At 53.3% G+C, this 24,477-nt stretch overlaps 1 protein-coding gene across 2 annotated transcripts in view; it reads left to right on the top strand.

The window, feature by feature from the left end:
- The window catches only part of GRID1 (glutamate ionotropic receptor delta type subunit 1), a 678,013-nt gene that overhangs the window by 105,538 nt on the left and 547,998 nt on the right, over window positions 1–24,477 (top strand). For both annotated transcript variants that reach the window (XM_082629921.1, XM_082629922.1), the window contains exon 3: window positions 22,797–23,081. In XM_082629921.1, coding sequence (XP_082486047.1) covers window positions 22,797–23,081 — 285 coding nt within the window. The remainder of the gene's footprint in view (window positions 1–22,796; window positions 23,082–24,477) is intronic.

The following is a 24,477-nucleotide window of genomic DNA, read 5'->3' as shown; positions in this document are numbered from 1 at the left end:
TACGGGACCCAGCCTCACTCCATCCCCCACCCCACAAGCACTTGTTGAATGTGTTCTGGGGGCCTGCCATGGGGAATCATGGTAACAGAGGGCCTGTTTTCTTGGGGAGGCAGATGGGCAAATGCAGATTACTGTGTAGGGCTTTGGCCTAGGAGTAAATGAAGACACTGGGTCTGCAAACGCAGTGAGTGGGCACAGAACAGGTACCAGCTCAACATTAGATGTCACATGACCCCCACGGCTGGTTTATAATAGCTGCTTACCCTCTGCTACTTCCCCTGATAGCAAGTATTCTTCCCATTTGTCAAGTGGGAAAACTGAGGTCCTTAGAGACACTATGACCCAATTGTGCTCTTCATACAAAGCTTCGGGTGAGGTATTTCTCAGACCGCTACCTGGGAGATGGTCTCTCGGTGGGCGCTTGTGGTGTGAGACAATGGTTGAGCAATAGGACCCCTGTGCCCGCCGAGGCTCAGCCTGCTCCTGGCTTAGGGCATGGGACTTCACACCGCGGGGCTGGAATTGGGTTACAGGTGCGCTGCTGGTTCAGAAGCCATTGAGCCAGAGCCTCTGTCCTGGTGCAGAATGACTGGTCCCTGCTTCCCAGGCAGAAAGGCTGTGCCCTGGGTACTCGGAGGTGGTGGGGGGAGGTCAAAAGAGCATCTCTGACTTTCCAGGAACCAGCCCTGGATCCCTTTGCTGCCCTCCCAGGAGACAATCTCTTCAGATATTCAGGCAAATTAGCAGGGACTTCAGCAAACCAACCATTTCCATTTGGAATTTGAAATTGATAGTGGACAATTTTCTGACGTGTGTGTTTCCTGCCTTTTGCAAAATGTGCATCACAGGCCCCTTCTGGAAGCCTGGCTAGGCAGGCAGCGTTTCCTCTGTTCCCAGCCATCACCACAGGTTTCCAGGTTTGCCGAAGCCAGGGTTGTGTTTAGAGACCTTGGAAAGAGCCCAGTGCTCGGCAAAGTCTCAGGGAACCTGGGGTGGCAGCTTGGACAGATGCAGGGCCACCTGGGGCCTATCGCTGTCCACACTGCAGGGCAGAGGTGACAGTGCATCATCCACATACCATCTGTGAAAGAAACCCATCTGCCAGGGCTCCTTCCTACCAGCCCTGGGCAGGGAGATGAATAGATGGCTTAGATATGACCCTACCTGGAGGAACTCACCGACCAGAGGGGGAGGGAATTCTGGGAATACAGAGGAGGGACCTGGGAGAAATCAGGGAAGACTTCCTGGAGGATGTGTCAGTTGAGCACATTCTTAAAGTATGAGTAGGAGTTTATATTGGCCGGGGAGAGTTCTGCAGATGGAGGTAACAGGGCACACAAAAGTACAAAATCTTGAAAGGTCAGGTTGTTGTGGGAACAGTGAGTGTTTCAGGTGTGGAGATAGAAGGGAATGCATATTTCCTTGTTCTGGGCTTGGTGCTGATGGTGGCTCACTCAGAGTTGACTAGGTGAAGCTGTATGAGCTCTGTCTGCTGCCCTTTTGTTGTATATCATGTGACCAAGTGGCTTCTGGAAAGGGTGAGGCTTCTGGGAGAGGGGGCAGCCTGGCTCCCGTGTCTTGACTCTGAACCCTGCACTCCCCTTGCATGACCCTTGGTGTTTTGCGGGGCCTCCCTTCTGCCCCAGGAGGAGGGACACTGGCCATGTTGGCCCCATGCACTGCTGGGACTGAGTGACCGGGGGTACTGTGGAGGCATGGAAGGTATATGGCTGGAAGATTGAGGGGCCAGGGAGCTGGGAAGGAGGGGTCACAAAGTAGAAGGCCCAGAAGAGATCACATGGAAACCCTTTCTGAGCTTCAGATAGTCTTTATTTGGAGGACAGAGAGCCCCTTTCTGGGCCAAGGTAGCCCCTCCCCACTGGGTTGCCCACCCAGTGGTGTCATACGGCCCACCCTTGTTTGGGGTACCTCTGGGCGGGTAGAGGATATGGAGGGAATGTACCCCTCTTCCTCACTCCCGCGAGTAATGACCAAGATGCCACTGTCATTTTTTGGTGTTGAAGAGACTCCTTATTCAATGCATGAAGCCCTTAAAAGTCCCTTCTCCGGGCACCAACTCTCTAGAGCCATGAACTATCTAGGAGAGTAGCTGAGGCAGAAGGGGACCCACATGTCCATTTCCTGAGGTTGACCCAGCTCCCTTGGAGGTGTATGGTCTCCTGGGATCTCCAAGCTCTGCTCTGCCTGTAGCTCATTGGCACTGTTGTCCCTATTAGACATTGGGGATCCAGGAAGGTGACTTTGCTTTGGTCTTGGCTGAGTAGGCCCAGCCCCTACGATCCCTCATTTGGGGCTGACACCTGGCGGCTCCGAGTTGCCTAGCCAGGGTGTCAGGTGGAATTAACTGGCAGCAGAGACAGGTGGGTGTTGATTGAGGCCGATTGTTGGGAGGTAGTGGCCCCAGGCTGCACAGAGCTATTTCCAGCCACTCCAATTGTATCAAGGAGGCTTAATCCTTCTAAGTGCCTTTGTGCTCTGGCAGCATGGAGTGAGGGCAGGGGCCCAAGGCCAGAGCAAGGTCAACCTTCCCCTGGTTGTCTGCATTTCCCTTCACTTCTACTCACACATCCATCCGTCCACCTACTCATTCACCCATTCACCCACCCACCCACCCATCCATCCATCCTTCTGTTGTCATCATTCAGTCACTCATTTCCTCTGTGTTCATTTTTGATCTACCACGTGCCAGGCACCATGCTGGGCCCCAGGATCCTGGCTCACAGTCTCGGGGTGGGGAGAGAGCACCAAGGGCCTGTGATGGAGGGGAGCATGCCCACCATAGGAGCACTGGCTGGCTTTGGGAGATGATCCGTGCTCGAGCTGTGTCTTGGGGACCAAGCAGGGAATTCACGAGTGGGACTTGGGCTGACGGTCTTCTAGACAGAGGGCCGGCATGGACAAGGGCTCAGAGGCAGGAAGAAGGGCAGCAGGGAGCAGGAAGTCATCTGTGAGATGCAGTGTGAGTGGTGGGGCAGGCATTGGGGAACGGAGTGGAAAGCTGGATGAGGCTCAGCTCATGAGAGTGTTGGGCCAGGCCTTCTAGGGGCTGGTCCCATAGGGATGGGAATCCTTGAGGGTATTAAACAGGGGAGTGTTCTAGAAAGATGCCTTGGGTGAGAAATGTACCAAAGAGGCAAGACTGGAGGCAGGAAGATGAAAGAAGGACCATGAGCTCTGCTTTCAGGGAGCCCCTGCTCCCTGCCTCTTGTTGCTGGGACCTCCTTTCTACTCTCCTCGAAGGCTGCGTGCTCTGCTACTGTCCATCTGGCTGTGCAGGAGTTCTTAGGGTGGCCCCCGGGGCCTTAGTGCTGGACTTGTGGACTCCCCTAGGTGCCCAGGGCCCATCCTCCATCCCAGAAAAAGGGCCCCGTGGAGTGGATTGGTGGCTTCAGCTGCCGTTGTCCTATGACCTCTTTTTCCTGACTGCACCTTCCCCCAACTTCTTTCTCCCCTGGGATCTGTCCCAGGCCTCACCCGAACTGGGAGAGGGACCTGCTATGGTTGCACCCAGGCCCAGGGGATGCACATCCTGGAGACCACCCCCTTCTTCTGGCAGATTTGTGTGCGTCTGGGGCTGTTTCCAAGAGCTGCACAAACACTCCAGGTGGCTTCTGCGCCAGGTGTGTGACAGTGCAGAGAAGGAGGAACTGTGGTCCCTGAAGCCTGAGCGGGCGGGGCACATGCATCAAATCTGAGATGATGGCAGGGCTGAAGCCTGGTGATTCTCTGCACTTGTCTCCAGGTGACCTTTGGTTTCTCAGTTTCCTAGTTAGCGCTACAAGCTGTGGAGCTCGGGGAGGGACTGCGTCTGGGTAAGGGGTTGTGGGAGAGGTGAGGTCCCGCTGCTTCTCTGGTGGGGCTTCTCCCTGAGCTCCTGGTGGAGGGCAGGAGAGAAGAGGCTGGGCCAGGACTTGAGGCACCTGCCGGGGTGGCTCCTGCTGTTGCAAACACCCCTGCTCCTCTGGGAGCACAGAGGGGGGAAGCTGTGCTGGGTGGGCTCTGTCCGCTGCTCCAGGGAGTGTCAGCTCAGGAAGGTGGCTTTTCCATAGCTTTACATATGAGTGAGGGGTGTGTGCGTGTGTGTGCATGTGTAGTCAGTGTGCATGGTATGTGGTGTGTGGTCTGTGGTGTGTGTGTACAGAATGAGTGTGTGTGGTGAGTGTCATGTTTTGTGTGTATGTGTGGTGTGTGTGTGTTATGTGTGTATATGTGGTGTGTGTGTGCGTGGTGTGTGTGTGTGTATGTGGGTGTGTGTGTGTTGTGTCTGGTGGCCAAGGATTGGTGGGTAGGAGCAGACCGGTCCCCTCTTCCCCGGTGTGTGGCTTTGTGCGTCTTCTGGGATGCCTGTGGTGGGATTCTTCTCTCTTGTCCTCACCCTCTTCTCTCTCTTCGTGGCTGTGCCCTGTGTCCCATCAGCCCACCTACCCATCTGCAGGTCTTGACATCTTCATCAGGCAGCTGTTAACTGAACCAGGCCTGTGGAATTCCAAATCTCCCTGTAGTGGGTCCCTGGGGGTCCCAGCTCTATAGAAAGGAGAGGTGACTCCCTGAGTGCTCCCAGCCTGACCCTGGCCACACGCCACCACAGTGTTGCTCTGGATGGTATAACCACGTGCAGGTTCATTTACTGAAGGTTCATCTCATGCTGAATGCTCTCAGCCAGTGGGTACTCATAGAACAACCACCTCAGGTAGGGACCAGTTTTGAACTTAAAAAAGGTTCCGCCCTTAAAGAGGTGTGGGACCTCTAAGCCGGGATACCGGTACCTCTTAAGGTGCCTTCCAGACCCCGCTGTATCCAGGCCAACTTCGGGCATCAGTCCACCTTCCCTGAAAAATAACGTGCTCCAAGGAGACTGCGAATTGCAGTGAGCAATATATAGTCCTCATCTGAATACGATTATGCTTAAACACTATAAATATTCGTAATCCTCAGCCTGGAGTACTGCTTCCCTTGGTATTACATCCTTTTACAAACCACTTGAGAAGTCAACCGTTTAAGGTAAAAGAGTTTTGCTGCTCTGGGCGGCTGCCTCTCCTGGTGCCACGGCTGCAGAAGTGCAGGAAGTGGACAGAGACCCTGAGCGGTGCTTGCGTCTCAGTTCTGTGATGTCCCAGGGCCCTGGCCAAGCCATTGGGCAGTTCAGCTCCCCACTCTGGCCTGTGGGAGGGGCTGGAAATGGCATCCCCCTCCTTCCACCCCTCCCCTTCTTCTTCACACCTGGGTCCTCAGCTGGAAAACTCTGAGCCACAGTTCTGTAGGGCAAAATCAATACTTTCTATAAGAAGTGAGTCCTCAGCACCTCGGCTTGATCTAACTCAACAGTTTCACTCACTCCTTCAATAAACAATTCCCCAGGCACCTGCACCTTGGGGACCCTGGAGTGGCCTCGACATGGTCCCAGACCTCCAACAGCTCACACTTTGGTGGCAGAGACAGAAGGTGATCATTCAGAGTGACACATGCCAGGCTGAGCTGAGCTAGGGGCTGTGGGTGTGTGTGGGTGGAAGGTCCCAGGGGACTTCCTGAAGGTGAGCACTCTTGAGCTGAGCTTTGAAGTGGGAGGAGGAGGGGGACACGGAGTTTGGGTGGTGGTGTGACAATGGCCAGTGCTCTGGATGACTGTGTAGAGGGAGTGAACCCTGGGTGCACTAAAGATGTCAGCTGGTTGCCTCCTCAGGGGGGGTCGGGGCCCCTGGGGCACGATAGAGGTGCAGGGGGTGTGGTGCCAGCTGGGGGTGGGGCCTTTGTGAATGGGCAGTGTCTGTTTGCATATCCCCTATATCCCATCATACCCAGTCTCCATGTGGCCCTGTCAGAGCAGAAGCAGCTGTGCTGGGAGGCCCAGGGCAGGGCTGGTGGGGCAGGGTGGCCGTGAGTCTGACCGTAGCTGGGGTGGGCTGCAGCGTCCCAGTACCCGCCCCTCCTCGTGCCTTCCTCTGTCCACCCTAGGCTCTGAGGCTTAGGGAGTGTCTTCTGGTTAACCGTGTGGGAGTGTGAGTACCTCTCTAGGAAGGAGGAGGAGTGGGCCGGGTGGGGAGTGATGCCCCTCTCTAGTAGGGCTCTGCCCAGATAGGTGCTGGCACTTATGTTTACTCAGCCTGATGCTGTCGTGGTTTAAATAGATGCAGGAAAGAGATTTGTGAGTCTGTGTATGTTGGGAGTGTTGGGGGGGCACTGGAGAGGGTGGGAATTCTGGGTTCGGCAGGAGGTGGGAAGGGGAGGAATAGAGCCCACTTAGTGGGAATGAGAGCAGGAAAGTTCTCTTTCTTTCCTTTTATCATTTGACTTTCGACATCAGTCTATCGCCTCCTGGTCCTTGGTCTTCACTTGTATCACTTGGGAGAGTGGGGATAGCAGGATCTGCAAAGTTAGACTTACTTGAGTTCGAACTCAGGCTCTATTGTCTTCCTGCTGTGTGACTTTGGGCAAAGGACTTGCCTCTCTGAGCCTCAGTTTTTTTGTCTGAAAAACACAGTCAATAATTTTTTTAACATCTTTATTGGAGTATAATTGCTTTACAATGGTTTGTTGGTTTCTGCTTTATAACAAAGTGAATCAGCTATACACATACATACGTCCCCATATCTCCTCCCTCTTGCGTCTCCCTCTCTCTAACCCTCCCTATCCCACCCCTCTAGGTGGTCACAAAGCACCGAGCTGATCTCCCTGTGCTATGCGGCTGCTTCCCACTAGCTATCTATTTTACGTTTGGTAGTGTATATATGTCCATGCCACTCTCTCACCTTGTCACAGCTTACCCTTCCCCCTCCCCGTGCCCTCAAGTGCATTTTCTAGTAGGTCTGTGTCTTTATTCCCGTCTTACCCCTAGGTTCTTCATGACATTTTTTTCCCTTAGATTCCATATATATGTATTAGCATACGGTATTTGTTTTTCTCCTTCTGGCAGTCAGTAATCTTATCTGAGAATTGTCAGGCAGATCAAATGAGATAAGGAAGAAGCTGTCACGAGGAACTTATTTGCTCAATAAGTTAGGTCTCTCCCTTGGCCTGTTCTGCCCACAGTATCACCGTGTCTCTGGGATGAGACGCAGCATGTGGTTGTAGCTTGCTGTCCATGCCACCTCAGCCACATCTTGGAGAGCAGACTCAGGCCTCTGGGGGCTGCCTGCTCGCATGGGCCTATGGGAGGGAGTGCACTTGCCCAAAGGGCCAGGCCGAGCTGCCCTTCGATGAGGTGTAGGCCCTGCAGGGAGGAGAGACAGCACTGAGGCAGACCACGGAGTTCAGGTACCTGCAGAACTGCCCGGAGTCATCCCTGCCAAATCCTCGCAAGGCTCAGTGGCTTGGAGTGAGGCTTGGGCAGCTGCCAGCGCCGCCGTGGGACCTCCTTCTCTGTGCAGAGCGGTGTGCATGCATGTTTGCTGGGTGGGGCATTCGGAGGGACCAAGCCCTCAGCCCCCCCCACCTTCCCCATTCCTCTTCTGGTGTGGACACTGGTGACTGTGTCCTCCTGCCCCGTGTCCCCTTGTCTTCTCCAGGGAAGGTGTCTGGGCAGAAGAGCGATGGGGGTGCTGCCTCCCATGCCTGGGGCAGGGCTGGAGCTGGGCACCACTTCAACCTACCATGCCTTCGAGGTCCAACCATCCACGGGGCACCTCTTTCTCAGCAAGAAAATGCCTTGGGGTAGTGCAAATCACAATAAGCAGCATATTGTGCTATTTTTATGTGTGTGTGGGGGGTGATTCTCATTTATTCTCCGAGCCTCCCCACCCTGGTTTGATGCACCACAGTGCCCCTGACCTCCAGTGGCCCTGACTGTCCTGTCTGCCTCCTGTCCCGGCACTCACTGACCCAGGTCCTACCAGGGTGAAGAGCAGGAAAAGTCAGCTGCAGCCTCCTGTCCTCTTGCTGTGTCCTCACTGGGCCACTTCTCCGAAGGCAGGCCTTGCCTGTGCTCAGGAAGGGAGCCTCCAAGGCTCCCTCGTGCTCATGGGGTCAAAACAAAGCCCTTCAGCTGAGCAGGCAAGACGTCCACTGTGAATCCACCTCCTTGTGTCCCCCTCACCCCGGGATGAGTGGCCCATTCCTGGCAGATCCATAGAAGCCACGTGTGGGCCTTGGCTCTCACCAGGCCACCAGCCTGGTTGCCTTCTTTCTCTTGGTCCCCTTTTTTTTTTTTTTGCGGTACGCGGGCCTCTCACTGTTGTGGCCTCTCCCGTTGTGGAGCACAGGCTCCGGACGCGCAGGCTCAGCGGCCATGGCTCACGGACCCAGCCGCTCCGCGGCATGTGGGATCTTCCTGGACCGGGGCACGAACCCATGTCCCCTGCATCGGCAGGCGGACTCTCAACCACTGCACCACCAGGGAAGCCCCTCTTGGTCCCCTTTTGAATCTATGTTTTGGCCCAGCATCAGCAGCCCTGCCCTTTGTGAAGCCCTTTGCCGCTCCAGGCCACATGACCACCAGCTCACACGCCTCCTGCCTCGCATCCCTCCGTGGACACCGAGCCCTGTCTGGCACATGCCCCGGGTCCCCCTCCAGATGACGTTTCTGGGACCTGGGGCCAGATGTGCATCATCTCTGTGTTTCTAGCGTGGGCCCCAGCTGGGCACATAGTAGGTGATCAGAGAGATTTGGGATGGGCTCTCGAGGGCAATTTGATTACCTGGTGGGGAGGACCTGGCTCCCAATCGGTCTTCTTGTGGCTAGAAAGGTGCCAATGGGAACACTGACCCCCACCGATCACATTTCTCTTAAGTTCCTCTCTGGTTTGTGAGTTTTGTCGTATTGTTTTTGAATTTTCTCCAAGCATCTGCTACTATGAAAATTTTCATTATCACTGGCAAAGATCCCTTCTCATCCCTGCTGGCTGCAGGAGATTTCTGACTTCTCTCCTGGTCTGCTCCAAAGCACCTGGGAACTGAGATGGGTAATGTCCCTGGACCAGCCGGGCTCTTTCATGCAGGTCTCAGGAGTGGGCCATCAGCAGGGCTGGCCTGAGTGGCCAGGGCCACGCAAGCCACAGCCCATGTCCTGAGGGTTTTGCTTTTATTTCATCAGGCTGTAGGGCTGGTCCAGCCGGGAAGGCTGCCTTTGGGGGCCAGGCCAGCACCCACCCCATCCCCTTTTCTGTTCTTGAGAGACCCTCAGGTGGGGGCCGCTGGGAGCAGGGGCAGCTGTCTCCTCTGGACTCATTCTCTAAAAGTGGCCCCGTCTCTACAATTCTGGAGGCTGGGTGTTGTCATGATGGCTGTTAGGATGATGATGAGCTGTTAGAACTCAAGGGCGGGCAGGGCCTTGGGGTGAATGAGCAAAGCAGCTGCAGGCTTTGGCAGGCACCCAGGCTGGGTGTCAGCGCCCCCCTCACCCCTCACCAGCGGAGCTGCAGCTGGCACCCTGCTAGGCATGTGCACAGGTGGGCAGAGGCTGGCCTTGGGCACTATATTTTGTTGTTGTTTTGTTTGGTTTGTTGATTAAATGCATTTATCATATTTGAAATCACTGTTGCGATCCCATTTTTAAGGTGAGGCCTGGAGAGGGTGTGGCTTGCCCAAAGCCCCATGTAGCTATAAGAGAAGAGCAGTGATTTGAGTCCAGACAGTTCGGCGCCAAAACCTGTCCTCTTACCACTGTGCTGTTCATCTCTCTACGAGGGAAACAGTGCTTCATTTCTTTCTGTTTTAGCCCCAGAGGGCTGGACAGTGGCCTGCCACCTTCCTCTATATGTCATCGGATGTCCTCTGTGCTAATGTGGCTTTCAGTTTAAAAGAGGCTGCGGGCTTCCCTGGTGGTGCAGTGGTTAAGAATCTGCTTGCCAGGACAGGAATAAAGACGCAGACGTAGAGAATGGACTTGAGGACACGGGGAGGGGGAAGGGTAAGCTGGGGCGAAGTGAGAGTGGCATGGACATATATACAGTACCAAGCGTAAAATAGATAGCTAGTGGGAAGCAGCCGCATAGCACAGGGAGATCAGCTCAGTGCTTTGTGACCACCTAGAGGGGTGGGATAGTGAGGGTGGGAGGGAGGAGACGCAGAGGGAGGGGATATGGGGATATATGTATACGTATAGCTGATTCACTTTGTTATACAGCAGCAACTAACACAACATTGTAAAGCAATTATACTCCAATAAAGATGTTTAAAAAAAAGTAAATTTTGGGCTTCCCTGGTGGCGCAGTGGTTGAGAGTCCGCCTGCCGATGCAGGGGACACGGGTTCGTGCCCCGATCCCGGAGGATCCCACATGCCGCGGAGCGGCTGGGCCCGCGAGCCATGGCCGCGGAGCCTGTGTGTCCGGAGCCTGTGCTCCGCAACGGGAGAGGCCACAGCAGTGAGAGGCCCGCGTACAGCAAAAAAAAAAAAAAAAAAAAAAAAAAGTAAATTTTAATTAAAAAAAAAAAGAATCCGCTGGCCAATGCAGGGGACACGGGTTCGAGCCCTGGTCTGGGAAGATCCCACATGCCGCGGAGCAACTAAGCTTGTACGCCACAGCTACTGAGCCTGCGCTCTGGAGCCTGCGAGCTGCAACTACTGAGCCCGTGTGCCACAACTACTGAAGCCCACACGCCTAGAGCCAGTGCTCTGCGACAAGAGAAGCCACTGCAATGAGAAGCCCACGCACTGCAACAAAGAGTAGTCCCTGCTTTCCACAACTAGAGAAAGTCTGCGTGCAGCAACAAAGACCCAGTGCAGCCAAAAATAAATAAATAAAATTAATAAATTTATTAAAAAAATAAAATAAAAGAGGCTGGGAAGGAGTGTGCTAAGTGCTTGATAAGTGAATGAATGATGAATGAGTAGATGCTTCCCAAGGGGAAGGAATTAGCATCTTAGAATTGATTCAAGATGTATTTTGTGCCAGAGGCTTCTTTTCATGTCTTCTGTGTAAGGCGGGTGCTGTGACCCATCCCTCCCTGCCCTCCTCCCATTAAAAAAAATTAGACACTGACGTCTGATGAGTGTCCAGCTCGGGCTGGATGCTAAGTGACAGGATGTGGCTTGGGTTTCAAGATTGCTGCCTCCCGGAAGGAGTATCAGAGGGCTGGATGGACAGAAGTTCACATATAAGAGGCACATCAGGAATCGGTGGGACCACTTTCCTGCCAGCATTCTGTTCACAGTCAGCTGTGAGTTTGGACCAGTAAATGTGGACAGCAGCCTGCTTGGACTTCTTCATGCAAAGACCATGACAAGGATGTGAAGAACACGGCAGGACCTGGGTGGTGTAACCAGCTCCAGCTGCCACCACCACCTCCCTGGTGTTGCCCAGTTTCCTGCCTCGTGCCCTCACCCTAGGTGCCATGTGATGCGGTCTGTGGACAGGATCAGTGTACAGAGGAGTGAGGAAGGTGTGAGGGGGCTGCCCCTCGCTGCTTATCTTCCTGGGCTTGGCTTCAAAGCATGGGGGCTGGTGACAGCCAGGGAGGCCAGCAGCTAGGTGGGGCAGAGTGAGGAGAGGGGCTGAGCTGTGGAGGGGTGGCCCCGGAAGAGGGCTCGGCAACCCAGATCCCTCATTTGAGGGACATCTGGCAGTTGGCAGTGTTCAACTCAAGGCTCACATCTGGAGATTGGGTGTGGCTCTCCAGTCATGGAACCAAGGAAGGCAGCAGGATGGACTGGGGGCTCCTCTGGGCCAGTAGAGCCCAGAAGATGGGGGTTTAGGGGTGGTATCCTTCCCTGGAGAGTGGGCTATCCCTGCCCTTTGGGAGGGCTTCAGGCATGGTTCCAACCAGGTGACAGGCCAGGGAGTGGCACAGAGGGCTGGATCCACCTATGCCTGACTTGTCCAGGCTGTTGGAGGGGGACTGAGGTGTGTGTGGGTGTCCCTGTGGATACTTACCCTAAAAACAGCCCCGTAGGATGGTGACAACCTATGGTCTTAAGGTTTGCCTGGTGATAGCAACCGTCTGGGGCTGCCCAGTGATGGTGGTGGACCAAGGCCAGCATTGTGTTCATCCAGCATTGTCCTATTGTTGCCTGCTCCCCTGAGGCATCTGAGTGTCCATCCCAGCCTCGGTGCTAGGGGCAGAGAGGTCTTTAGGGGGCTCAATCCAGAAGGTGACAGAGACCCCTGAACAAACAGTGACACTGAGCTGTAATCGTGTATGTGGTAGGGACACAGCAGGCGCAAGGCCTGTGCTGTTCTAACTGGGTGAAGAAGGCCTCTGGAGAGGAAGAGGCACTTGAACTGGGTCTGGAATGATGAGGAGGGGACAGCGATGTGAATTTCTAGCAGGGGAGTGCAGGTGCAGAGATTTGAGCCTGACATAGCCTGGCCTCAAGGACCCCTGCTTTGCACCTTGGAGCCTGGGAGTTGCCTTCTGGAAGCCTGCTGGCAGCCCAAGCTGCAGGATTAGTGTGAAGTCTTGGAGCTGGAGCTCAGCGCTGGAGCTTGGCAGGATGGGGATGTTACCGCGCCCTCCACATTTTCCTGGAAGGGGTCATGGCCCAGAGGTGACACTTGTTCCTGCTACACTAATCCCCTGGGCGGGGAGGACCAGAGAGCTGAAGGCCTACAGGTGGGCATCCATGGGTCAGCTTTCAAGCCCCGGATGAAGACTAGGTGCCAAGGCGTAGATGTGGGGCTCTGTCCCTTTGGGACGGTCAGTCCTACTGGGGGAGAGGGCATAGGCTGGTGGGGGAGAGAGTGAGATTTGCATACACATATACTCTCTCTCTCTCTGACAGAGAGCTGAGACTTAGAAAGTGGGAAACAACAGAGAGAATAAGAGAGATATCAGAGAGAGCTAGAAAAAGTCAGACATGGGTTGACATGCAAAGGGAGAACCTGAAGCCTCATGGTGTCTCTGTTCCCCATCTGAGAGGGCCCACGGGTCCTAGAAGGTGCACCAGGCTGGGGCCTGGTGTCTGGATGGCCTTGGCCTTCCGGAGACAAATGCAGGTGGAGGGAGGGGAGAGGCAGGCATGGAGCTGGCCTTGGGCACCCTGGGGATGCGGGGAGGACTGGGGTCAGGCTCCGTGGTCTGGCCTGTCCATGTATATCCAAACGTGACCTCTGGTTCACTGTGCTCATTTAATCCTCGTAAGAGTCCTAGAGGTGGGGACTGTTCTTAACCCATTTACAAGTGAGGAATTGAGGCTCAGAGAGGTTAAGTGACTTGCTTGAGGGCACACAGCTGTAGCAGTGGGCCTACCTGCCTCCTGGGCCCATGTGCTCAACTTTGAGGTCAGGGGCAGCTCAGGGTTTCAAGTGAGGCTCCCCTGTGACTTCAGGCAATACCCCAACCCCGGGTCTCTGCTCCTATGCCTCCTGTCTAAAATGGGGTAGCAGAACCCACTTCCCTGGGAGGCTGTGGGGCTCAGTGATTAGTTGGATGGGCCCTGAATGGTGCCTGGCCCCTACTATGCCTTTCAAACTCCTACTCATCCTCCAAGACCCATCCCAAATGCCTCTTTCTCTATGGAACTTTTCCTTGACATCTCCTTGCTAGGCAAAATTAATCATTCCTTTGCCCGCAAGATTCTAGCACACTTCTCTTGAGTGTGTATTATTTGACTTTTTGCTGAATTCCTGAGGTTCCCTTAGGAATTCCTAAGAAAAAGGAATGAGTCTCACAGCCTTCTGTATCTCTAGGCACAGGACCTGATACAGCGATGATCAGAGGATTTTGGGTGAAGGAATGAGTAAGTGCAAGCACAGATACACGGTGAGGGGAGCCCAGGAAGAGACGTCTGGCCTCGGAGCAGAGATGCTGCAGGAGGCTCCCCCCCTCCCCCGCCACGCTTGGCTGCTTTTGAGGTTCTCTGAGTCTCCTAGGACTCATCACCATCCTGATTTAACTTTCACAGTGTAGGCTTCCGGTGAATCCCAGCCTGGGAGCCTGGTGTTCCCTTGGTGGAGCCGTAAAAGTCATTAAGGAGGAACCAGAGAGCTATAAATAAGCCAGCGTGATCTTACCCAGTATTCCCTGTGTTTCCAATCTGCAGGAGCAGGGAATCTGTTTTGATTCATTAATTGGTATAAGGATGAGGCCCCAGAGATTGGCATGGAGCCACCGGCCCTTCCCCACCCTACTGGTTGGCTCCGTCCATCCTGCCTGCACCAGCTGCCCCCCTGCCCTGGGCTGCAGTCCAACATCCAGTGGGACCCTTTGGCCTTGCTCCTGTTCCCCTCCTTGGGCTGGGCTGACCGCGAGGCCAGAGGGGCGTGGGAGATGCTGCAGGAGAGGCACCCTCCCAGGCGCTGCTGCCTAGGCAAGGCCTTGGGCCCAGCCAGCTTTCCTCTTCACTGTCCCCTTGGTACCCTCTAAGCTCTTGGTGAAACCCGCCTTAGAGTGGAGGGTCAGCTTTAAGAAACTCCCCTTCTCCACACTGTGGGATGTAGCTTCACTCCGGGGAGGACCTGAGCATCTGGGGACCTTGGCAAGTTTGAAAGTTCTGCCTCACCCATGAACTATGGATACCAGTAGCGCTTGTCTTACGGGGTTGTTAAGAGTATTAAATAGTTTGTTGCTTTGCTGGGCCGTGCTGGGGGCTGGGCCAGAGGCTAGGAGGGCGTGCAGTACACAGGTGCTTCTGCTCACGGGCTCATGGTTCAGAGAATCGGACAAAACAGTCCACGATTGCGAACGTCCGTGGGTGGTCTGCAGGCGGAGTACCGTGAGGGAAGGTTGGGCTCATGGAAAATTCAAGAAGTCACAGTGACCCCCAAAATACAGAATGAGGAGAGATAGCCAGACAGAAGTGGGAGGAGTGTGGCAGGCCAAGGGCGAGTACGTGAGGAGACCCGCAAATGGGCAAGAGCTTGGGCATCCGAGTTACTGCACAAAAGCCAGCTACCTGGAACACAGGGCACTGTCGGGGTGTGGACTTTATTTTAAGGCCGACGGGAAGCTAATGCAGATTTTAAGCAAGGACAGCACAGTCTGGTTGGCATTTTAATCTATGAAGGCAAGTCCACTGCAGTGGACTGAATGGGTGGCATGTGGATCTGGGAGAGGTTGTGGAGTGTGTGGTGTGTGGAGGTCCAGTGGGGAGATAGTAGTGGTTTAGACCAAGGTGATGGCATTGGAGATGGAGGAAAGTTGACAGATCCAAGATACATGGTGGAGATAAAACAATCAGGACTTGGTGATGGCCTGGGTGCAGAGGGTCAGGGAGAGAGAAGGTTCAAGAACAACTGGGTGGGTGGGAGTGCCCCTTTATGGAGATTGGGAGACCAAGAGGGACAGGATCACACCCCAGAGAGCTCGGTGTTGACACACCAAGTTACAGTTGCCAGTGGACTCAGTGTGGGAGACGCCCTGGTTGGGGGTCAGGAGCCCAGCGAGGGCTGTGGGCTGGAGCGATTACAGGAACCGTCCACAGAACCGAGGTGTAACTTTCAAAGGGATGGGTCAGATACGCCAAGGAAGGTTGATGATTCCATAGAGAGGACACAGTGATGGATCTGGGTCTGGGTTTGGGTCTTGGTCTGGGTCTGGGAGACGGCAAGTCATGGGAGCAGCCAGAGCTCGTAAGCAGGGTCCAGCCTGAGATGGGAGAAGCTTTCTTCCTCAGCTTTCAGCACAAACGCAGATAGGTGTGTAGATCTGGTGCTGAGAACTGGGGAGAAGCCCGGAAGGTTTGAGGAGAATGAGCAAGGCAGGTGGGGGAGAAGATGTAAGTGAATATGGCGGGGTGAGGAACCCTGTTGAGGATGGTGACACAGCTTTCCCACTTTGGGTCCCCACGTTGCTGGGTGCGTGGGTCTCTCTCTGACTCTCCGCTGTTTGCTCACAGACATGGAGAAGTGGGTGGGCAGGTGGACCCACCACGGTTGACCCTGGGTTGGGGTTTCCCAGCCATCCTATATAAGGAGAGAGAGCAGAGAGAGGGAGTTTGCATCAGAGGGACTGTATCAATAGACAGAAGCCAAACTGAGCAAGGAGTCAGGAGTGAAGGCAGGAGGATGCTGGTGGGAGAGTCACTTAAGCAAAAAGGTCTGTAGGACAAGGTGCTTGTCAAGTTTGTCCTGTGCTCAGGAGGGAGGCGAGGCCTCAGTGACTCTCCCCTCTGGGGGCCTTTCGATGGTGGGAGACGATGGGGGTCAGGGTCCTGCTGGGCCCGAACTCTAGCACTCACCTTTGTATGGTGCTGCCACCCGTTTCCCCCCATTTCATGGTTTTGTTTACCTTTTAAATGTCTTAATAAAACATGAAAAATAGTTATTCTCCATAGATCAGTAATTTCCTATGAGTTATGACAATACTAAATTTGGTCAATTATTCATCAGCTATAAAGTATTTATAAATGCTACCTTAATTTAAAGCATTAGCCGCTAGAATTCAAATATTAATAAAGCTGGTGCCAGCTTAAAGGAGGAAAGGGAAGGGCACAGATAATGAGGGGGGCTTGGGGGAGGGTGAGTGTTCCTGGCTGTTCACACTGTTGGAGTAGTGAGGTGGTACATGGAGCCCGGATTGCGGGGCAGGCAGAGGGGCTGGAGAGCCTGGGGCTGGCCTGCTGGACCCTGTCGGAGAGAGATCATTACTTCTGGAGGGCAGGGCTGAGCCCAGGGCTGCCCAGAGCCAGCTCTCCCTTCTGCTGCCTGCTGTTACCAGCAGAGCCTTGCCCAGCTTCTCCGACCTGAGGGCACCTCTACCAGGCTGCTCCCACTCAAGTGGAGTGCCATCTCTTTCCTTGTCCATCTGGAGAAGTCCTGTCACTCTTTAAGGGGCTACCCAGAGGCCCGTTAGCACATGAGGTTGAAAGGGTGTGTAACCTCAGAGAAGCAGGGGCTGCATGGGTGATCTCACCTATTTGGGGACCATATCAGGTCTTCCAGGAGGAACAGGTGTGGATGTGCTTGGGGCACCATGCATTCAGGGCACATGGTGGAGGGAAGGGCTGGGATGGCCGTGGTCAGCATCATTATTAGGTGACGGTACCAGGAACTGTGCGTCTCTTCCAGCACAAGCCTCCTGGGGTATTGCTTCCCCCAGTCTTGGCCTGAGAATTTTCCAGGAATGCCCATGGGGATGGAGAAGACTGGGCATGGATCAGTAGTGGTTCCCAGAGTGATCTCCATGTCTGGGGCACCTCTCTTATCTCCAACACCCGCCTGAGGCCCCGAGTGACTTGATGCACCAAGGATTTGCCTTTAGCCGAGGGAGGCCTTGTTCTTGCTTGCTGGCTCCTTCTCTAGGGCCTGCGTTAAGTGTGGAGCTGCCCCAGGAGTTTCCATCCAGGGAAGGGCTGGGTAGAGTCAGCCATGGAATCCCGGCCTCTGTCCTCTGCTGGCCACCATCTCTTCCTGGGACTGGCTGTGGTACCTGGTGGTCTGGTTCTGATGCTCTCACTCACGTACTCGCCCTTGGCCTGCCACACTCCTCCCACTTCTGTCTGGCTATCTCTCCTCATTCTGTATTTTGGGGGTCACTGAGACTCCCTGAATTTTCCACGAGCCCAACCTTCCCTCACGGTACTCCGCCTGCAGACCACCCACGGACGTTCGCAATCGTGGACCGTTTTGTCCGATTCTCTGAACCATGAGCCCGTGAGCAGAAGCACCTGTGTACTGCACGCCCTCCTAGCCTCTGGCCCAGCCCCCAGCACGGCCCAGCAAAGCAACAAACTATTTAATACTCTTAACAACCCCGTAAGACAAGCGCTACTGGTATCCATAGTTCATGGGTGAGGCAGATGCCATTCACTCTCTGGCTGTATGACCCTAGCCAAGTGGTCAGCCCTCTCTGTGCTTCAGTTTTCTCACCAGGGGATCAGAAAGCTCACCTGGGGTGAGAATTAGGGAGACCCTGCTTGTCAGTGCAACACCTGGCACATCCTACCCTGGGAGTCCCGTGTCTGGAGAATCCTGGATCAGCAGGACGCTGACATCTCAGGGGAAGCTGGCAGGGATGTGACTGTGGGGCTGTCTGGGAACGCTGGCTGAGCTCCATGGATCCTCTTGCCTGGGCCCAGCCCTGAGTCTGAACAACCTGCTTCTTCCCGATTCCTGGGAATCCATCAAGTGGCCCGGAGACCTCTGTTCTCCTAGGCCACTGAGCTTAGATAAGGGGTCTCGAAGCTGCTCATTACATTCATCTCTGCTTCTTACTTTCGCAGCTGATGAGCCATTCTTGGGGAGCTCATATCAATCTATCAAGCCTGCATTGTTATCATCAAGAGAGAGATCAGGGGCCTCCCTGGTGGCGCAGTGGTTGAGAGTCCGCCTGCCGATGCAGGGGATACGAGTTCGTGCCCCGGTCTGGGAGGATCCCATATGCCGCGGAGCGGCTGGGCCCGTGAGCCATGGCCGCTGGGCCTGCGCATCCGGAGCCTGTGCTCCGCAACGGGAGAGGCCACAACAGTGAGAGGCCCGCATACCGCAAAAAAAAAAAAAAAAAGAGAGAGATCAGCTTTATGACCATAGGATATTGGAGACAAAGAATTATAACAAAGGCTGTTATCTTCTAGTGAGCTGCAGAAGCACCTCTAAGCTGGAGACAGAGGTGACTTCTACATTCTTACTATGCATCAGGTAGTGCCAAATGCTTCTTCACATACAAAGACCTTTCAGAGAATATGCACAACAGCTCTATGAAGTGGGTGGGTGCCATCATCTTTCTCTGACAGAAAAAGCACAGAGGCCCAGAGAGGGTGAGCCCCTCGCCCAAGGTCCCACAGCATGTACGTGGCAGGGCCTGGATTCAGATCCAAGCCATCGGATGCCAGCACTGGGGTTCGATGTCTCTTCTACAACTGGGGTGTGAGTTGTGTGATGTCCTGTCCTAGGAATGAGCACACAACCTTGTTTAAGCTAATAGCTGGTGTGGCTTTGATCTGATGTATTTTGATCTTGTTATTTTTATGTTAGGAGCCTCTAAATAACCATCATTTCAACAGTGCCCCAATTAGCAGGCCATTCACAGTGGATTAGAAATTGACTTGTATCAGGCTTCTCCATTAGTGCCTGGGAGAGTCTTCCAGCCTTAATTACCCACCCTGCTCACCTAGGAGGTCGAGGCCTTGAGGAGCTTCCGTGGTGCTGCAGGTGTCCGTACAGGGGTGGGTCAGGGTGCCCACCTCCACGGGGAGGGTTTGTCAGCAGCAGGAGTGAGGTCGTTCTCTGTTGTAACTGCTATTTCTTGGGATCCTGGGCATGATTTGGGTGGGGACATTGATGGGGAGCTGGGGATGCCCAAGGAGAGGGGCAGGAAACTGACATGTATTAATATTTAGCATCTTTCTTGTGCATGGCACGGGATTGGCATTTGTGGTCCACGTTCTAAGTCAGTGCTCCCATAACTCTGCTGGGTAGAGGTTCATATCTTCAATTAATAGAAAACGGGGCCTCAGGAAGGAGACATGCCCATGGCCACACGGCCGCCGGCCAGAGGAGCCCAAACTGGAGCTTTGGTCTGTGAGATTCTAGCGCCCCTTCTGCTGCCCTGGTGAGCCCAGGATCCATCCATGGTGAGCAGTGGGATGTGTGCGCAAATGGGGAAACTGAGCCTCAGGGAGGTTTAGTGACTTAATAACCCAGCATATGTGGAATGGGGATGGGGCTTGCCATCAGAAGTCAGGAAGTCCCTGAGAGGGAGCCAGGTTGGGTGGATGACAGAGAGCCAAGACCCAGTGATGGTGCAGTGGGTGTCTTGGACCGGGACCTAAGGGCTGGAGTTCCTGGGCAACTTTACACCCTAGTGATGTACAGTGTGTTTTGTAAGATTACTTTTTTTTTTTTTTTTTTTTTTTTTGTGGTACGCGGGCCTCTCACTGTTGTGGCCTCTCCCGTTGCGGAGCACAGGCTCTGGACGCACAGGCTCAGCGGCCATGGCTCACGGGTCCAGCCGCTCCGCGGCATGTGGCATCTTCCCAGACCGGAGCACGAACCCGTGTCCCCTGCATCGGCAGGTGGACTCTCAACCACTGCGGCACCAGGGAAGCCCAAGATTACTTTTTAAATGTATAAATGCGGTGTATCAGCATTAAAGAGAACATGTACAAGAGAAGAAAGAAAAATCCATTTATCATCAGAGACCTTGGCTTTTAGTGTTTTCTCTTGCCTTTTTCATAAGCATGCTTTCTACCTAGTTGTAATCCTGGTGAGCGTGAAATGTCGTGCCCTGGTTTTGTCACTTAGTCACCCCTCAGAAGCATTTTTAGACGAGAAGCCATCTTAGTCCAGCCCTTATCGGTTGTGCGGCTTCACATCTTGTTATCTGGAAAATAGACACAGTGATGCCTGCTGTACAGGGGTGTCATGAGAATAATGTGAACTCATGTATATAGAGTACTCGACAGAGTTTTTGGCACAGAGAAAATTCTCACAAAATAGTCCCTCCTCCTACATAGCTTCATACTTATCCATTGTTGGAGGATTGTTTTCCTTTTGTAAAGGAATTACCTGTTCACGACATGAAATGTTGGCAAAATATAGAAAAGAAGGAAAACCACGTCTAGACCTCTTCTAAAATGCAGTCACTTTTAACATTCTGCAGTATTTCCTTCTTATCTTTCTTTCATGCATGTTAAGTTTTATTTAATTGGTATCATAAAATACATACAATTTTGTATTACTTTCACATAACTTTTTTATGACAGGCACTTTCCCATCTTACTGTAGTATCTTCATAAATAGTTTTAAAGGCTGTGTGTGCTTTCAACAAATGGAACACTTTTATGTCACTCACCTCTTTGCATCTTTTAGATCGTTAGCAATAAATATATCAAGAGTCTGGATAAGTATACTCTGAATGTTTTTGGACCTGAAGCAATTTTTACAGCTTGGATGGATGCCCAAAGTGGAATTATTGACCAGAGGGCATGAAAATGTCAAGGCTTACGGTATTATTGTATCAGTCTTTACTGACTGCTGTGTGCCAGGCACATTGTGTGTCTGGAAAAGGATGGTGAGCAGAATGGGCATGGCCTTTGTCCCCTTGGAGCCTGAGGTGAAGTGGGAGAGAGAGACAGTTATACACACAGTGCAGTGTCATAATAGGGGAAATGTGGGATGCAGATGAAGCACTTGACAAAGGGTCCTTAGTCTGGGGTTGTAGAGTCTGAGTCTTGAAGTGAGAGTGGGTGTGAAGGTTCAGGAGGCCACAGGAAATGTGATGGGTTCCAGGGGCCGAAAGGTGGGCCGTGGTCTGTAACAGAGCGGACGGGGACGTGTGAGGAACCTGAGGCTGCAGGCACTGGGGAGCCTGCAAGACTGCCCCAAGGAGTTTGACTCCGTCCGCAGCAGTCTTGGGAGCCACCAAAGGGCTTTAACCAGTAGCATGACATGATTGGATTTCAATTCAGGAGTGAACTTGGCCGCATGGAGCCTGCATGCGAGGGGCCAGAGCATTTAGGTGGCTGCATGATCTTCAAGAGAGATCAAGAGAGACTGCAGAGAATCTCTTGTTTAACCACCCCCTCCTCCTGCCTTGTGTTTGGAGGCTGAGGGTTCAGCAGGGAGAGTTGTGGGCATTTGAGTTGTCCTCCTGCCGAAGCCCATGAATGTGCAAGGTGAGTGTCTGTGCGTGGGGAGCAGCTGGCCTTTGGTATTTGAAAGCTTGGAGGTGTCTTCCTCTTCCTGCACCTTCCCAGCCTCCCACTGCCTTGCTCCTTAGATTTCCTCTCCCTGGTCTCCGTCTCCTCCTCCCAGCCTGGTCTGAGGCATTACATAAACCCAGGTGCTTTCAACCGAAAGAACCGCATTGTCAAAGTTGTTCAAAAGTCTGCCGCCAGGCTCTAGGTCCATCCGATTCACTTTGTTATAAAGCAGAAACTAACACACCATTGTAAAGCAATTATACTCCAATAAAGATGTTAAAAAAAAAAAAAGTCTGCTGTCTGCAGCAGACGGCCTGCTGACATTCACAGGCTGTGTTTTGAAACTGCATCTGCTTTCCCACATTCCTGCCATCACATAAAGCATTATTAATAAGTGTTTGCTTCAAAACTGGTGCAGTGGGTTGCAGTGTTGGGAGGTGCATCTTTCTATTAATTGGTCTGATGTTCCAAAAAGGTCTTAAGTGTGTGGCTAAAAGGGGTTACTGGAACTCATGGTTGCTGGATGACTTCCAAAGGTGATCCCTGAGCGCAGCTACCCTAGAAACAGCTGCTGGCACCTGGTCATGTTCCTTCTGCACACCTGCAGTCAGCACCCCAGCTGCACGAGCATCTTCCTTTGTTACTGTCAAGTGGCTTCTGAATAATCCTGGGCTTCTGGAACCAAATGCTTCCTCTGGGGTTTGACCTAGTATTTTTATGATATGAATCAAATGGACTTGGCCAGAAGGCCTAGGGTTTCTGGGGGGTTTTGCCTACAATCTGGATCCTCGGGGGTAAGTGTCTCCCTGGCTTTCCGATGTTATTCATTCCCCTCGGCCCCAATCAGTTCAGTTCAGCCAACAATTGTAGAGGACACAGTGTATTCTTGGCCTGTGGCGTGGCCTTGGGAATACATGGATCAACAAAATGAGCTCACAGCTCTTAAGCGGCTCACAGCCCAAGTGGGAAACAGGATGGCTAATTTAGTAGCACTGATGGCTGTCTCAGGCAGATGTGGGTTGTATCCCTGTTCTACTCTCCCTGCTTGAGTAGCCTAGGACAAATGATTTTGCCTCTCCTGACCTCTGTTTTCTCATCTGTTGAATGGACACAAGAACATCTAGCTGGCAGCATCACTAGGGCATCACAGACTGTGCCTGTGAGAGCCTCTGGCCTGGCCTGACATGGGTTCTTGGTCCCTGGAGGGAGGCAGTGTTTCTTGGAACCCTGGGAATGAGCTGCCTGGCATGAGCTGGGCCAGTTGAAGCCAGGGCAGCATCGCCCCCATGCTGACCCCACCCTCTCTCTCCCCTCTCTTTCCAGCCTGTGACCTCATGACCCAGGGGATTTTGGCCTTGGTCACATCCACCGGTTGTGCGTCTGCCAACGCCCTGCAGTCCCTCACAGACGCGATGCACATCCCACACCTCTTTGTCCAGCGCAACCCAGGGGGCTCTCCGCGTACCGCCTGCCATTTGAACCCCAGCCCTGACGGCGAGGCCTACACGCTGGCCTCCAGACCTCCCGTGCGCCTCAATGATGTCATGCTCAGGCTGGTGACAGAGCTGCGCTGGCAGAAGTTTGTCATGTTCTACGACAGCGAGTATGGTGAGTTGGGGGCAGGGGCTGCTTTGGGGCTCTGGTGGGGGCACGGCCAGGCACTGGGACACCTGCGAGCTGGACCATCGCTCGTGGAGGCTGAGCGCTTTGCAGTGGGCTGGGTGTGGACAGCGGTTGGTGGTCTGAGCCAAGTGGGTCTCTGGGTGGTAGGACTGAACCTCGAGCTTTGTGAGTGGGGGAAGAACTCTGAAATCAGATTTGTAGACAGGCGCTAAAGTTGCCTAGCAACAACACCTTATCATGACAGCTGAAGTTGGAATGATCTTAGAGTTTTCAATAAAATATTAATAAACCACTGGCAGGGATCCGAAGGGCTGCACGCAGGCAGTGGTGGAGGCTGGCCAGCATGGGTCCTCCTGGAAGCCTCCTCTGCAAAGTGTTCCCCTCTCACTGGCCGCTCTCCCAGCCTTCCCAGCTCCTTGTCTCCCTCTGCCCTGATCTGTCCTCAGTTTCAGGGTTTCTGGCTGGGGCAAAGGTCAGGGGGAGGGACACCCTGAATGTCATGGAGCCAGGTTGGGGTTGTGTGGGTCTGGGGACACTGGGCATGGCTGGTCATGGCTTCTTTGAAGGCCTCCCATATGAAAAAAAAAATCATAATTTGCTTGTGAGGAAACTAGGACAGTGGGCTTTGAAGAAATAGCTTTAGGTTTTCTATGACTGCTTTGTGAAAACAGACCATTTCTAGTCTCAAGATAAAATGGTTTCCACCTTATGCATTTTTTTTTAAAAAAAAACCTTTTTATTTTGAGTTAATTGAGATTCACATACAATTATGAGAAACAATTCAGAGATTCTGTGTGCTTCAGCATCTCACCTGTCATACCATATCACAAGTGGGATTTGACCTTGACACAACCCATGGGCTTTCACCAGTTGACATGCACTTGGGTGTGTGTATTCACTTCTGTGCAATTTTATCACATGTGGATTCATGTGACCACCACAGTCAGATGCAGAGCAGTTCCCTCACAAGGATCCCCATGCTACCCCTTTATAGCCACAGCCACCCACATTACGTGTCTTTAAAGGGTGTGGGGGACTGGGGAGGGTCAGCAGCTGCATAGCTGGGGCCAGGGTAGAATGGGGTGGACCCTCGAAAGTCCCGTTTTTCTCTCTCGGTGAAATAATTCTTTGCCAAGAATGTAACTAAGAAGAGAAACCAGCATATGTTTGCCTTTGCCTAAATACTCTGCTTCTCTAAGACCAGAATGTTGTCCTCAGCTCTTGAGCAAATATGCTGTTTAGAGTCTTCCAGAAGGAACTGAAAGAGCGGACAGTCACTGTGCTGAAATTAAGATGAGGTGGTGATGGGGAGAAGGGCAGCCGGAGGCTCCAGGTGCTTGAACTGGACTCTGTCCAGGACTTGGCCTCTCCTTCCAACCCC

The sequence above is a fragment of the Mesoplodon mirus genome (genome assembly GCF_964341445.2).
Source record: "Mesoplodon mirus genome assembly, chromosome: 2".
Classification (NCBI taxonomy): Eukaryota; Metazoa; Chordata; class Mammalia; order Artiodactyla; family Ziphiidae; genus Mesoplodon; species Mesoplodon mirus.
Note: the sequence above shows the minus strand (reverse complement) of the source record. Positions and strands in the feature narration are given on the sequence as shown.